Genomic DNA, 17,109 nt, shown 5'->3' on the forward strand with positions numbered 1-17,109 from the left:
TTTCCCAAATTCCCAAATTCTGAAGGGGTTATGGCCTGCCGAAATCCGATCATCCGAAAACGTAACTTAAAAATATATATTTTTTTGGATGTCTTCCACTTTGTTTACAAGCAAGTCGTGCCATTTTAAAATTCGAAATTAAAAATCCTTGAATTTATGTCCATTAGCTCACGAATAGTCCAATGTGTAAAAATACGAAATATAACAACCCTCATTTATTTTGGCACTTAGGGAAGGAATGAGATAATAAAAATATGCCCTTTTTAACTTCTGGCCCATCGGATCCTGCTCTGGCGGCTCAACACAAACGATGCTCAGTAAAATAGGCAAAACTCTTTACTCCAAACTCCAAATAAGGCAAACTTGGTGTCCCTGGAAAGAAGACTCATAGAACTTTAATCTGATAGGTATAGGCCACCTAATTCATTATAGGCTAAGAGTTATGGTCATTTGAAGTTGACCCTAGTTTAAACTCAAGTCCAAAATTAAATCGGAAAGACATTTTCAACTTAACTTTGTGCTAGGGGCATCGCATGACCTTAATTCACAACTAATGCACTAACATACCAAGAAATTGATCCTAATCTTATGACGAATGAGATTCGTATATCTTTACCACATATATTTTTAGTAACGATGGCTAGGTCGTTATAGGAATGGTCTAATGGGTATGGAAAATGGATGCATTTGTTTGGGTTAAGTTAGTAGGGTCGAGTTTGGGTTATACTAGGATAGTGGATTATTTTCTTAAAAAAATGGGTAATTTTATTTAATTTGAAATGTTCCATCCAATTGAAGTGTATGAGAAAAAACTTTATTAATAGTAGGGGTATCAATAACTTCATTTTAACGGTAAGGGTAAAGTCAACTAATAAATAAAAGTTGAAGGATAATTTTGATCCTTTCCTTATATTTGAATCTTATCACATATAACACAATATCTTACGATAATTTTAGATGGAGAAATTTTATTTTATGGCCTTCTTATCAATGACCCTGAATCAAATAATTTGAATTAACAATTACTCAAGTAATAAATAAATAAGATGGTTAAACAAATAAGAAAATAACTTTTTACAATTTTTTTTCTAATATATATTTTTTCGCTATCGTGCAAGTACTACACTAATATTATTTAATACTTCAATATTTATGTAATTTACAATTAGAATTATATTAATGATTTTAGGTGGCTACTTTAATACTTCATTTGAATGGTTGCTAATCATTATATTATATTATTATGTTAATATAAATATATTATTTATTTTAATTATTACTTAATTTTGATTATATCGTATCACTAAATTCATGATAACAATCAAAAATCTAATTTTTATGTAATTATTGAATTGACGTGATCAGATCATTATTTCAAGTTTTCTTCTTATTTTATGTTTACTTATTGATGCCAAAAAGCCCTTGTTAAACTCTATTTGTTTAGTGGGAAAAACCCACAATTCCATACCAAGTAATCCGAAGCCGCCTCCATTACAATTACAGCGTTCCCCTATATTTTGAATTGAACTTTCCTCCACACCAATCGTTCTTCTTCACACACAGAGGAGAAGAGAGGTAGGTACGAACATGGCGGTGGCTGCTTTTGGTCAGCTGAATTTTGATGAATCGCCATTATGGGGTTCTCGAAGTATCGACTGTTTCGAAAAGCTTGAACAAATCGGAGAAGGAACTTATGGGTCAGCCGTTTTTCCTCCCCAAGAAATTTAAATTCCTCTATTTTACCTATTATTTGGATAGTTACTGCTTTATTTCTCATTTTTTTTTAATAATCGACAAGGATGGGTTCGCTTAGTTTTATAACTTGAAGGTTAATGGGTTGCTTTTTTTTTTTTTTGCCTCATTGAATCAAGAAAATAGCAGTTTTTGGTACATTTGTGTTATTGATGTTACTTTTTGTATTTTGCTGTTGTACTCTTTCTGGGTAAACGAGAACTTGCGCATATGACCCGGAGGGGGGGGGGGCGTATTTTATTGTAGTTTTGTCTTAGTTTGCTGTAATGCCATTACTTCATGATCTGATGATAGGTTGTTATTGAGTTTCGAGATAGGCCATGTGAAGCTTTTTTTCTTTTGAAACTGATACTGTGAGGCCATTTTGAGAAAAGGGCATAACCAGAAGATACTTCTTGGGTAGCCCTTTATATTTTTGACTTAAAAAATATTAGTTAGGATTGTGTTTTGTTCTTTTGACATGTTGTGTATCATTCTGACCAGGCAATTTAGTTGATTCAGTTCTTACATTGGCATGATTTTGGGTTTTGAGCAAGGATCTGTTTAATTTGGAATTTCTCTCGCTCGCACAATTGAGTCAAGTTAAACTGCTTTGAGATGCTTTACTTGTGTCAGGGGTCTATCGAAAACAATCTCTATTTTTACGAGGTAGGGATAAGGTGTGTGCACACTTTACCCTCCCCTGACCCCACCTGTGGGATTACACTAAATATGCTATTGTTGTTGTTGTTGAACAATTGAGTCAAATATAAGAAGATGAATATTGGTAATTTGCATGTAATAATAAGATATGAAGAGAAGACTGCCATTGTATCGATTGTCGATGTTGGCTATATAGGCAAATCCGGTAGGTGGTAGGGGTAAGGTTTAGGTACACCCTACCCACCCTCAGATCCCACTTGTGGGATAACACTGGGTATATTGTTGTTGTAGGCAAGCCGGTGCTCATATTCCAGTCAGTGTAATATTGACAAGGATTATATTTCCTATGTAACTATGCAAAGAGTTAGTAATTAGTTCCAGTTTTTTTGGATCGAAGAAGGAGATGCTGGGAGAACGGATAGGTGGTGCATGTGGAGTTTGTTTTTAACTATAGTCTATTAATATCGGATTAAATGAATTCCGATATTTCAGCCAAAAGCTCTTTATAAATTTTGAAAATGCATTTGGAAGCCTCAAGATTCGGAGGCTAGAAAAGTTTCCATCTCTAGTGAAAGATTAGCTGCTGTTTACATGAAGAACTTTGATCTGCATTCTGGTGATAGTTGATTGCCTCCTGTAATTCCAGTACAAGTTGTTGGTTCCTGGGGTTCGGGTATCAAGAATGATCTATTTCTTGTGGGAAGCAATAGACTTTTGATACATTGCTAAATAGTTTCTAGAGTGTACGTGTGGCCATTGGTAAATTCTGGAAGGATCTGATGTACGAGTATACTTTGGAATGTAGAGTAGGCATGAGACTTTTAGTGCACATTCTTGTTGAGCAGGAGTCAGCCCTTTAGATGTTTTGCCATTATACTTGGTTGTTTCCATTTTATTGGTTGTGATACATTTTTTTTTGATTGTTTTTATTGGTTATGGTATTTCACATAAAAGCTTCGAGGATATTGTCAGTTATTACTCACTCCGGCCGTTTTATGTTTAGGTGCTTTGTGACATGTAGGTCAAATATATGCGAAATACCGAAATACTCTTTTAAATATGTAGTGGTGAGAGTTCCAATGTTACACTTTAAATGAGTGGTGGTAAGTGTCTTAACAAGTTATGTCTTCATTAAGGGTAACATGGGATGTATTTTCCAAAAAGGAAAGGTGTCATTCTTTTTGGGACAAACAAAAAAGGGAAGTGAGTTACGTAATTGGAATACTTATTTCTATTTATCATTACTGGTGTAGTGTGAGTAGATCATTTCTATGATCCCAGTGTTTGAGTGAAGTTGTGATATGGCCCCTAACTTTCAATTATCCCCATTTGTTTTGAGAAAACTTTCAATTATACCCATTCAAACTCGCTTGTGCCATTTATGACAATGCTGAGGGTTCAATTATTTGCTTCCGAATTGAAATTCGGGTGGGTGGGGGGACCTTGCTCCCATATTCAATTATCTACACAGCCCTCTTTAACTGGTGGCATTTGGTTTAGAAATGTTCTAGTTTTGTTTTGTTTTTGACTTTTTCTTGTTTGAATTTGGTTTTGGGAAATTAATGTTGACTTTGTAACAATGAAAAAATAATTGTTTTTGTCCGAAGAACTTGCACTAGTTTTGTTTTGAAGAAAAAGCATATCATTACTCACCTCATCTTATCCTCCCCAAACCCACTTGTGGGATTACACTGGGGTTTGTTGTTGTTGTTCACTCCTCGCCTTAGTGAAGGGGACCTCGTCGCTTTTTGTCACCTCTCCCCTCCCAAAACACTCGTTGGAGGTTTCCTTTTTTTTTTTGGATGAAACCCCCAGTTGAAGGCTTTCCCTGGAATAATCCAAGAGTCAATCCTTGCATACCAACCATAGATGTTGATATTCTGGTAAACTTTACAAGTGTTAAGTTGATTTTTCCTGGCCCAGATCCTTCAAGACAGTCGTGGGACCTGTTCATCAACATTTTTGGGCAGCATTGGATAGTGTGACAGTCGATCAGACAATTATTGGATGGTTGGGGGAAGGCTTCATAGATCTCTTATTATGTAGAGTAGTATCCGGGTATGTGTCTGTTTGGTAAGATGGATAGGGAGGAATTTTAGGTATTCTGAGGGCAGAACTCACTCAACTCAGATAATAAAATACAGATGTTTAGACTTTCTAGCATCTTCTTGCAATCTACAGAATGTATATGATGAAAATTGCATGATAGATTTTATCGACTCACAGCAGTACTTTTTGTATTGGTGAGCAACTTCTTTTAGTTTTTGTATAGGGGAGCTTCTCAATTTGTAATATCCAGCACTAGCTTGTTTGCTTGGCCACTTTTTGTTGATAAAAATATAACTGACTGATTAAGAATGGGCCAAAGTCATGCAATAAGGATGCAATTGGCACTATCACTTGGATTCACATTGCAACTATTGTAATTGATGACTGTAGATGCCATTGATTCAATTTAGAGATGACTCAGCCAACTTTGCGTTTGTTGATATTTCAAAGGTATTGCTTCATGGTTTGTATGCTTAGCATGATTGGCACTGTTGCTCTTTTCCAGGCAAGTTTACATGGCCAGAGATAAACAAACTGGGGAGATTGTTGCTTTGAAAAAGATACGTATGGACAATGAGAAGGAGGGGGTACTGTTCTTCTCCCCAATCATCATGCTATTTTAGATTTGTATTTATACCATTTAAATATTGGAGCTTATTTTGACTATTGCATTGCTGGCCTAAAATTGATAACCTGGTGCTTTATACTTATTTCTGCAGTTCCCTATAACAGCTATCCGTGAGATTAAAATTCTAAAGAAATTGCAGCATGAAAATGTCATTAAGCTGTTGGAGATAGTAACCTCTCAAGGTACTTTGTTTCTTAATTCTTAAATGCTATAATTTTTGGAACTTTGCGTAAGTTTGAACTTTTATTGTCAGTCCTGACATGAATTTCTCATCTAGGTCCTGAAGGGGATGAGCCAGAGAAGCTAGGTATTCCAGCTAAGAAAATTTTCTTATTGGTAGTGAAGTTCCTTTCCCAATGTTTGCAGAAATTAACATCCATGAATTTCGATTTCCTTACAGGATCAGATAATAACAAGTACAAGGGAAACATCTACATGGTTTTTGAATACATGGATCATGACTTGACTGGCCTTGCTGATCGACCAGGGTTGAGATTCACAATTCCGCAGATTAAAGTATCGTAAGCCTAACTAGCAGAAAAGATTATGTCTTTTCTTATTGTGATGACTATCTATTCGTTGCTCATTTATTGATGACACTCCTTTTCCAGTGCTACATGAAGCAACTGCTTACTGGTCTTCATTACTGCCATGTTAATCAAGTTCTTCACAGAGATATCAAAGGTTACTTTTTACTTATTTCTCTGTATGTAACATGTTGATATTTGCAAGTGTTCCTGGAAGATCGTGACACATTTGTTTTCTTTCATTTTTATGTTAGCAGGCTCTAATCTTCTGATAGATAATGAAGGAAATCTGAAGCTTGCTGATTTTGGTTTAGCCCGCTCATTTTCTGGTGATCATAATGCTAATCTGACAAATCGTGTTATTACTCTGTGGTACAGGTATATCTAAAGCCTGTTAAAGCATTCTTCTTATTACTTTGCTTGTATCACTCTGAGGTTTTTCTGCTCTTTCTAGACTAAATATACGATAATCTTGGACAGACCTCCGGAATTGTTGCTTGGAGCCACAAAGTATGGTCCCGCTGTTGACATGTGGTCCGTTGGTTGTATATTTGCTGAACTTTTATTCGGAAAGCCAATCTTACCTGGGAAAAATGAGGTAATATCCTCTTAAACTTTTTTCCTACTTCTCTAGGTGTTGTAGGTGTCAGTAGCTTCGCTTTACAAGTATCCTTGCTACTAGTGTTCTAAGGAATCTCTGCTAATGATCTATATTGCCTCTATTTCTTGATAGTATCTTATACTTATGTGATAGTTTGCGATACCATTTCTCTGGCTAATATGCTGATAACAATGAAGCTTTTGGATTAGAAAACAACTTATTCTAACCTAATCTAACAATTGAATAAAATCTGAAGAGGAGAGATTTTCTTAGTTTCTTTTATTTGATCTTGTTAGCTCTGTTCGTGACTAATAGTCTCCATTATATGATGACAAGCAAAATTTTACAAGTTCCTCCATTCTTTCTATATGATGATAATGGATTAGAAACTAAGCTTAATATATTAATTTGACTTATGTATGATATTAGCGGTGGCAGAAGGAAAAATTAAATTGACAATTGTAAAGTTTGTTGATAGATAAAAGATCATATTGAAGTTTAAAATTTGAATAGTTAATGAACTTGAAATCTTTGAAGTTATTTTGGCAATCTGTTGGGCACTTTTTTACTCTTTTTTAAATATTAGAAAAGGTAAATGTTTTTTGAGATTTGAGGTGTATGGCCAACAAAATAGATGTTTTTCTTTTTCCAAGAAACAAAAATAGGAAGTTATTTCAAGATAAAAATATCCTGCCATAAATTTATGTTTACCAAACTATCTCCTATTAGTTTTAACAAATCTATCTTTCAATTAAATATATACTCTTTGATTTTTTGGTTTACACCATGTCTTTCACTTTTCCATTTTTTGCCCTCTCTTTTTATCTCCTCTTCCCCTTTGGAATAGTCCATCAACTATAAATACATTACGAAAATGAGCTATCATTAATTAGATCATTGGGCCATGCGGGCTCGCCATAATAATTATGACCCATACCCTTAGCGTATTGGTTCTAAGCCATCTCTGACGATTAATCAACAATTCGAAGTGCGGATCTTCCCTTGCATGCGGATCTTAAAGTCGTGGATCTTTTGGGGATTTTCACTTCGTGGAGTTCGCCGGATTCGAACAAAAAGACAACTTGTCCTGTCTTTGGATAAGTATTGCGGTTAAGTTAGTAGTATAGCTCGTAACAATCTATCTTCCGGGGCATACGAAGAAGACTTCGGTCTTTTAAGTCTTAGATACTGCAACGGACGTGGATTTTTGTTCAAGAATGAAATCTTATTGGAACTGTCCATATCCGGTTCTATGCTGCTGATATGGAATAGCCCTTCTCTAGCCTTGAGCCTGGAAAAGCAAAGTCCGATCTACGATACATTTACGATCTCGAGTTTCCAGACATCTCCCATTTTCTACCATCTGTTCTTGTCTTCTTTGGAATAACAGAGCCATGGCTGGAAAAATATGGTTTATATTATTTTTCACATAACTTTAACAGCTTTCAGAACAACAACAACAACAACAACAACCACCACCCAGTGAAATCCCACAACGTGGGGTCTGGGGAGGGTAGAGTGTACGCAGACCTTACTCCTACCAAGGTAGGACGGCTGTTTCCGAGAGACCCTCGGCTCAAAAAAGGCATAAAAGGGGTCAGATAAGGTTAAGAAATTCAAAGCGCTATAGGAAAATAAATAACGAAGGCATCACAGATAAAATAGAGTAATCAAAAGTACTGAAAGCAATAAATAGTAACAGAAATAGCAGAAATGAGAGTACAAAGAATTGTAATGTGCTAGTGCGCCTATGAATAGGGAAGAATAACGAGACTATGTACTAGCCTTCTACCCTAATGTGGGTCCTCCACAACCTCCTATCTAAGGTCATGTCCTCGGTAAGCTGTAACTGAGCCATGTCCTGTCTAATCACCTCTCCCCAATACTTCTTCGGCCTACCCCTACCTCTTCTGTAACCATCCATGGCCAACCTCTCACACCTCCTCACTGGGTCATCTATGTCTCTCCTCTTCACATGCCCAAACCATCTCAGTCGCATTTCCCGCATCTTGTCTTCCACCGAGGCCACTCCTACCTTGTCCCGAATAGCCTCATTTCTAATCATGTCGCTCCTAGTGTGACCACACATCCATCTCAACATTCTCATCTCGGCAACTTTCATCTTTTGAATGTGAGAGATCTTAACTGGCCAACACTCTGCCCCATACAACATAGCCGGTCTAACCACCACTTTGTAGAACTTGCCCTTAAGTTGTGGTGGCACCTTCTTGTCGCATAACACTCCGGAAGCGAGCCTCCATTTCATCCACGCTGCCCCAATACGATGTGTGACATCATCGTCAATCTCCCCGCTCCCTTGCATGATAGACCCAAGATACTTAAAACTACTTCTCTTTTGAATGGCTTGGGCACCAAGCTTAACTTCCACGCCAACCTCCTGAGGTGTCTCACTAAACTTGCACTGTAAGTACTCTGTCTTGGTCATACTCAGCTTAAACCCTTTAGACTCCAAGGTATGTCTCCAATCCTCCAGCTTAGCATTAACTCCACTACGAGTCTCATCAATCAGGACTATGTCATCCGCGAAAAGCATACACCATGGCACCTCACCTTGAATTTGTCGCGTCAATGCATCCATTACCAAGGCAAATAAAAATGGACTTAGAGCTGATCCTTGATGCAACCCCATCCCAACTGGGATACTTAAATTTATCTCTTTAAATAATCCTAATAGTAAAATGTGTCTTGATACTTGTCCTTTTTTTAAAAAAAATATTTTGACACTTAAAGCACTTTTTGAAAAGATTGGTCAAACACAATCTGCTTATCAAATACTGAAGAAAAAACTTCTCTAATGAATTGGCCAAACATGTTTCTTTTCTCCCGCTAGTACTTTATTGTGACGAAAGTGCTTCTCAAAATAAGCAGCTTTTGGCCACTTGGCCAAACATGCTCTTAGTGTGTTTCTTTTGATGTGTGCTCTCTTACTATTTTTTTTTCTGTGTTCTTGCTTTTGCTTCATCTTTATGCTCTATTTTTAGTCCAATTTTATGATTTCAGTTGGCTTTATCTCTCTTAATCTTTTCTGATTGCAGCCTGAACAATTAAACAAAATATTTGAGCTTTGTGGAACCCCTGATGAGATTAACTGGCCTGGTGTATCAAAGATTCCTTGGTACAGCAAGTTCAAGCCAGCAAGGCCAATGAAAAGACGAGTTAGAGAGGTCTTTAGGCAGTTAAGGGTTCACCGTTTGAAATGATGAGTAGTTTGAACTACTTGTTTTGTACAATGGCTAACTTACTTGATTTTCATTCATTGTGCAGTTTTGATCGCCATGCTTTGGATTTATTAGACAAAATGCTGAATCTTGATCCATCTCAGGTATTCCCCTTAATGTGGTTTTAGTAACTAAATCGCGAAGTGCAAAGGTTTCCTTTGTTCAAACCTTTGTTCCATAACCAGAAGACGTTTGAGTACAAAACAACCGATAAGGATCAAACTCTCTTTTGCCTCAAGAATATAGGTTTTACTGGCATCTGAACTTATTTATGAAGGCAATATGTACTCTTCTTAGGAGTTCCGTTCAGTCCAAACACTTGGTTCACTAGTGTGTGACTATTCTGAGTATGTATATTGTTTATAACTGTTGTAATTTGTATGCTCAATTGATTTGCTTTTGTCTGGTGTTATCAGAATTTTTAGAGGGACGTTGGTTGTATGTTTGTTAGTTCCCGTAACGATTATAGTAGAACATAATAGTGAAACAGCGCCTTTAACCAAAGTTCTTATTCCCACTTTTATGATGTGATGCATTTTGACCGGACAAAATGTATGAGCGTCCAAATTTATGGGGTTCCCTTTCCTTTTTAGTCTGTCCCAAGAAGAATGCAACCTTTCTATTATTAGAAACAACTTAACTTTCAAATTTCTCTCTTAACCCTTAATGAAATGATTTATAGCCACATGAATGTCTAAAGGTCGTGTTTTAGACCACAAATTTCAGAGGTTCTCCTTTTTGTCTTAAAGTTTGTGCCAAGTTAAAGGGTGCCACAAAGACTGGGACGGAGGGAGTAAGCATTTGCTACTATTCTGTTTCTAATTTGATATACGCTAAGACCTATAAGAGTAAAAAAATTTGTAGAATGAAATGGGCAGGTTGATCATCTATAAGATTGAATTGAAATGAATGAATGGTGAGTTGGTGTTTTAAGCTGTGCAATTAATAGTGTTGGCATACCCTTTCCTAATTAGGGCATGCGGGTTAATGAAGTGCATCATTTACAAAGGTTGGGTGATACTTTGGGCTGTCAATTAAGAGCTTCCCTCCAATTACCTGGGCATGCCTCTTTAGGTACCAGCTACAAGGCAAAAAAGGTGTTGGAGAAGATTGAGAAGAGTTGTGAAAACTGAAAAGAGATTTGCAACCTGAAAAGGCTGTACATTTCTCTCGGGCTAGGATCATACTCATTAACAGTGTACTCACTCTCTTTCATTTTTTATTTTTTTTTAAACTGGTCAAATTGTATTCTTCTGCATTAAGGGCATGCTGGCCACTGCCAAAAAGTGTCAATTACAACCTTCCTATCAAATCTACAATTTGATCTGTATCTACTATACACAACTGTTTACACCAAAAGAGTAAAGATACTAAACAATTCCATTTAACCTTGTGTATGGAATTGGATCTATCTTCAAAACATCTACCATTCCTTTCCTTCCAAAGTGACCACCATATTCATGATGGTATTAGCCTTTTCCATCTCCTCTGACTCTTGCTGCCTCCTCTCCCAACCCAGTTCTTTAACAACTTTGATGTATGTTCTGGCATTGTCCAGTTCAGACTCGAGATGCTAAGGAATAAATTCCAGATTTGCTTGGTGAAGTTACAATGCAAGAATAGGTGGTTGTTAGTTTCTCCTGTCGTTGCACAAAAAGCATCTATGAACTAGTTGTTGCCCTTCTTCTTTACTACTTCTTGAGTTAAACAAGCCCTCTTTATCACTAGCCAGGTGAAACATTTCACTTTTGTAGGAATGTACCCCTTCCACAAATAGTTCAATTGACGTTTTGGATCCCCAGCTAACAGTTGGAGACCTCTTCTGTAGGCTCTACTAACTGAGTAAAGTCCATCTTTTTATGCTTCCATAGCATCTTGTAGATGGCATTTGTGTCCACACTCATTCCACCTATCTTCCCTAGTAACTCTGCAACCCTTTCCACCTCCCAATCAGTACCCAGCCAGTATGAAGAAAAAATTGGATAAGGTTAGGAGGAACTCTGTGGGATGTAAACAAAAAAGAGAACTTTTCCATTGGTGAAGTGGGAGGTGGTGATGCCAGATAAAAGAAAGGGAGGACTTGGAATGAGAACCTTGAAAGCACATTATAGTAGTCTACTATTGAAATGGCTATGGAGATTTTATGCAAAAGTGTAATTGTTGCTAAATATGGAGAACAAACAACAACAACAACAACATACCCAGTGAAATCCCACAAGTGCGGTCTGGGGAGGGTAAGATGTACGCAGACCTTACCACTACCTCATGGAGATAGAGAGGCTGTTTCCGAAAGACCCTGGCTCAAAAGTCACAGTCCCAAGTAAAAGATAAAAACAATAAATATAGCATAATGACACAAAAAAACGAAAAACGATGCAAATTTTAAAGAACAAGAGCAATAACAAGAACAATAATGATAGCAAAGCAATGTGATTAATGTGATAATCAAAGGCAGTAACAACACAACTAAAAAGGCACGCTTAGACCTACGACCGCTCTGAATATGGAGAACAAAGTCTCTGGTATATAGGTATAGTTCGGACACCTCATGGCTTGTATGGAAGCACATGTGCAGCTTGTGACCAGGCACCAACTTTTAGAACCAGTATAAAGATTAAGGTTACTCATGGCAGGAATACAAGGTTCTGTTTGGAAAGGACATACACCACTTACGATTTTATATGAAGACCATTATAATTTCACCACCAATGTAGGAAGTGTCATATTGTTGGAATTGTGGCAGCTGGTGCATAAACTCTAGAAGACTCTACTTTGATTGGGAAGTACCATGAATGATGCTATTGCCAAAAGACTTGGAGCATGTGGCTCTAAATGCAGAAGAAGCTGATTGTACCATATGGAAGAGGCAACAAGTGAACTATTCTTTTTAGGTTCATGTTATAAGGAGATGATTTTTTTGGATGAAGATTTTCACAAGGAGATTAAATAAAGAGTTAGGCAGCCTTTTCAGTTGGCCATGGAAGAAATGGAAATCTAAGACCTCTCTTATAAGGTTGCCTGCTTTACATGTTTGGTTTCAGATGATGTGTGCTTCAGCCGATGCAATCTACAGGGATGGGGGATGTTGATTTGTAGCAAATGTTATGTGTAGCGGGGAGGAGAACTGCATCATACTTTATTGCATTGCACTGTTGCTAGACATATTTTGAACCTGTTTTTGATCTGTTCAATGTCTTTTGTAATGCAATACACGGTGAAGGATTTATTGACTGGCTATGGTTGTCTTCATCAGAAAACCATTGAATTAATTTATGGAAAATCGTGCCATCTTGTATACATTGAGTCTTGTGGGTATGAAAGGAATTACAGATGTTTTGAAAGGGAAGATCTTGTGCAGAAACTAAAGCGTAGATGTTTATGTTTTTTGATACATACATGATGTAAAGGATGATGATAGCATGTTACAGTTCATATATTTACTACAGAAATAGAACTTTTGTACAGATGGAACTCCTTTTTTTTATAGGAGGTTTCCTAACTTTGTAATGTCCTAGCACATCTTAGTACTAGGCTTTTTATTTTAATATAATCACTACCTACCTACTCAAAACAACTTGGGGCCTTTGGGACGAGCTCATTAGATTTTCATGCAGGAGAAAAGAGAGAAACACTATTCCTTTATAGATTAAAGAAAGGTGATTACTATTTGAAAGTTAAGCAGAGGAATGGGGGAAAATGGCAAAGACAACTATTATTGACAGATTGGAAGCCAGAAGATAAATAGTGGCCGAGAATTTGAGAACTTGTGCTTTTGTGTAGAAGAAAATTATACGATGAGAAAAGATTGGATCAGTTCAAAAGGAACTTTCACTTAGTTGAATGGACTAAAGTCACTGCTAGGAAGTATGAGGACTGGAAATGAAAACCTGAGGCAGCACGATAGGGGCTTACTCTCGAAGTAGTTATTGAGGTTAAACTATGAAACTGAGGCTTTCTGGATTCAACAGTCTCATTCGAAGTGCCTCGCATATCTTGGTTAATGGACCCGAAATGCATGTTTGAGACTTGACAACCTTCCAAAAAAGGGACATTTCTTGTGCAGTAGGTGTCACTTCTGTGGGAAGCAGAAAGTATTAACCATCTTTTCATTCATTGCAGAGTAACAACAGAGCCATGACACATACCAAAACATAGTAGGCCTAGAATGGGGAATACCGCGAACCTATGTTGCTGGGACTCTTCTAAAATGTTGACGGGTGCATGTTGGATGCTCCAAAAGTAATGCATTTTGGAGAAATCTGGCACAGGTGCACAACAATATTGGAGATTCCAAGCAACATAGCCGAGAACTACCACAGATTGTTACAGGCAAAAAGAGGAGAAAGAAGTCACTATGGTGTAATATCATCCCCGGCATGCATATGGTAGATTGTTTGGAAGGAAAAGAACAATTGATGTTTTGAAGACAAAGCTAATTCAGTCCAACGTCTCAAGTTTAGTTGTATTTTGTTTTCTCAATGGGGAATTTGTAAATGAGCAGAATACAATTATCTTTCCAAATAAGCTTATAGAAAGAGATCATAGATGGTTTACTGTTTCTCAAATGACACAAATTCAAGTGTGATATAGCTTAGCTAGTGGAAATATCGATCATATGCATTGGGAGCTTCTATAGAAATGTGCATTACCTTGTCTACGATGGTTGAAATGGAACAATGTTACAAGATGTTTTGTGTGCTAGGAAGATAGCTGCAGTGAAAGAGTAGTTCTTTACGATGGGTGTGAGACTAGTGACGTTATATTTTTGTGAATATTGGGATTCCAACACGTAATCCACTAGATAAATGTCGTAAAAATGCAGATGTTAAAATGGATGTGTCCTATTCAACAGGTGGTGCATGTGGCACACAACAACAACATACCCAGTGGAATCCCACAAGTGGGGTCTGGGAGGGTAGGATGTACGCAGACCTTACCTCTACCTCATGGAGATAAAGAGACTGTTTTCAAAAGACCTTCGGCTCGAAAGTCACAGTTCCAAGTACGAGAGAAGAAAACAATATATATAGCATAAAGAAAATAGAAATAAAATTAATAAATAAATAAATAAAAAGTAAAAACAGAAATAAAAATAAAAATAAAATGCAATGCAAAATTTACAAGACAAGAACAATAACTATAGCAAAGTACTGCAATAATCAAAGGCAATAGCAAAACAACTATAAAGGCCCGCCTAGATCTATGACCACCCTAAATCGACACACGGTAAGACACCATTCTATCCCTACTAGCCTTCTACCCTAATCCGCGACCTCCACTCTTTTCTATCTAAGGTCATATCCTCGGTGATATGGAGTACCGCCATCCATATCTTGTCTAATCACCTCTCTTCAGTACTTTTTCGGTCTACCCCTACCCCTCCGCATAGCCCCCAAATCCAACCGCTTGCACCTCCTAACTGGGGCGTCGACACCCCTCCTCTGCACATGCCCAAACCATCTCAGTCTTGCTTCTCTCATCTTGTCGACCACGGATCACTCCTAGTGTGTCACATTAAGATAAAAAGAAAGGTTGCTTGATATGGTTTGGCCATGTCGTACACAAACTTGTATCCATAGATGCGCCAATGTGACGATTAAGATATGATAAAAAAGGATGAGATGACATGGAGGGAAGGTATCTAGAAAACCTACATCTCCCTCATGACCAATGCATACTTAGAATAGAACAAAACGGGATCAAAAGATTCGTAGGGGCACCAACTATTTTGGATTTAGGTTGAGTGATAGCGAAGCCAAGCTGCTGTCTATAGGCGAGAAAGGACGAAAACCCGATGAAGGCCTATGCTATAGTAAGAAAAAAGTTTAGGTTGAAGACCCCGTAGCGTGTATGCGCCAATAAGACCACCAAAGGCCTTCGTGGCACTAGTGTGCCACAGAAGTCATGGGTGATCATTGGTCTGATACTTCAGGTGGGGGTTAAGAGCAACCACTTCGTCAACTCAGTCTCTTTATGTGCAAACGATCAAATCGATCGAGAATATCATCTGTTAGGTTACATTTACTCTAGTTTGGATCAAGGGTAGGTAATAAAGATTCTGTTGATGTAAACTGGAAAACTTTCATCTATTTTTTGTGCATTTCCCTTCTGACTGTTATGTATCTTTTACTTGTTTTACCTTTATATTTATAATGGATCTAGATAATGCTTTTCTTGAGCAAGCCAGCATGATTTATTGAAAGCAAACAAATTGGAGATGTACCGGTTTTATTTATCTATATTACTTCAAAAGGACTACATATTTTTGACATTTTTATGATCTCGTTTAACCCCAATGTGGACATCTCCTTTCTTACAAAGGCATCTGAACTCGACATTAAATTTTATAATAAGCTGTTTGACTGCATAAGCTTGGTTGTAACTTGTAAAGCATGTTTCTGCTCGTTTACTAATTCTGGTTTTAATTGACACCTTTTTTTGCAGAGAATATGTGCAAAGGATGCTCTAGATGGTGAATATTTCTGGACCGACCCCTTACCTTGTGATCCTAGAAGGTGTGCACCTTATTTACATCAACATTTCTCAGTGCTGTTTGTGCATATTGTATTCCCTGCGATGGATCTGGAACTTCTTGGCCAATGTGCTTACAGCCAACCACCTGTTCCAACTAATTTGGATTTTTATAGATTTATAAGCATCAATGAAAGCATATCCTGAGATATAATATGATATGTATGCATATATATCTTTTAACCTAACAACCTGTTTCCGCACTGTATTTAACAGCCTACCTAAGTACGAATCATCACACGAGTTCCAGACTAAGAAAAAGAGGCAACAACAGAGACAGAATGAAGAAATGGCCAAAAGACACAAGCTGCCGCACCCACAGCAACATTCACGCCTCCCTCCTATCCAACAGCCTGGTCATTCTCAGCACTGGGGTGGATCTAATCATCAAATGAGCAATTCCCAGCCTGCAATATCTGCTGGGGCTGGTCATCATCAGTTTGGAAAGCCTCGTGGTTCTGGAGGATCAAATCGGTATCCTCCAGGCGGAAACCCTGGTGGGGGGTATTATCAAGATCGTGGGGCACAGGGCGGAGGTTATAGTAGTGGGGCATATCCACCTCAGGGACGAGCCCCGCCTTATCCTGGCAGTGGGTTGGCTCCCAATGGTCCCCGGGCACCGAGTGGTGGATATGGTGTTCCTCCTAATTACTCCCAAAGTGGTCAATATGGAGGTTCTGGTGCAGGGAGAGGTTCTAACCAGATGAGTGGAAACCGTAACCAGCAATATGGTTGGCAGCAATAGCCTGACCTGTGTATGCAATGTAGAAAATCTGGCTAGACAGCATCAAAGAAAATATCAATTGTTAGAAATCGGGGGCTTATGCAACATCTTTTACATATCTTAGAGAGCTTTAACGTACATGTGAAGGCATGTTTTTTGTGAAGGAAATGGTGTAGTAGATCTTTTTTGGCTTAGGTGTACAAATTTTTGTGAAAAGTTCTGCTGCCTGATTCTTTTAAATAGCAATTTATTGTTTTAAACTAGAATTTTTCGATATTCTGAATTGAGTTTATTGCCTGTGATATGCATGTAGTCGTGATAGTTGGCACTATAATGGTGCAGTTAACTGATTAAACTCATTTCAAGGAAATATTAGGAATGACTTCATATTTCAACCAGTGCTTCTACGTTTGGCC

At 37.6% G+C, this 17,109-nt stretch overlaps 1 protein-coding gene across 2 annotated transcripts; it reads left to right on the plus strand.

Moving 5' to 3' along the window:
• The first annotated feature begins 1,416 nt into the window (after window positions 1-1,416).
• On the plus strand, window positions 1,417-16,959 carry LOC129902781 (cyclin-dependent kinase C-1-like). 2 transcript variants are annotated; one of them, XM_055978194.1, is made up of 12 exons: window positions 1,419-1,697; window positions 4,949-5,030; window positions 5,163-5,253; window positions 5,349-5,378; window positions 5,472-5,587; window positions 5,683-5,755; window positions 5,856-5,976; window positions 6,079-6,196; window positions 9,256-9,395; window positions 9,485-9,542; window positions 15,883-15,953; window positions 16,186-16,959. In XM_055978194.1, exons 1-12 carry the CDS (start codon window positions 1,588-1,590, stop codon window positions 16,712-16,714), a joined length of 1,539 nt encoding a protein of 512 aa, XP_055834169.1. In that variant the 5' UTR covers window positions 1,419-1,587; the 3' UTR covers window positions 16,715-16,959. The 2 variants fall into 2 exon arrangements, with proteins under 2 accessions (XP_055834159.1, XP_055834169.1); XM_055978184.1 differs by having other exon boundaries at window positions 1,417-1,697; window positions 5,349-5,587.
• Window positions 16,960-17,109: the final 150 nt, after the last annotated feature.

This window comes from Solanum dulcamara, chromosome 1 (genome assembly GCF_947179165.1).
Source record: "Solanum dulcamara chromosome 1, daSolDulc1.2, whole genome shotgun sequence".
Classification (NCBI taxonomy): domain Eukaryota; kingdom Viridiplantae; phylum Streptophyta; class Magnoliopsida; order Solanales; family Solanaceae; genus Solanum; species Solanum dulcamara.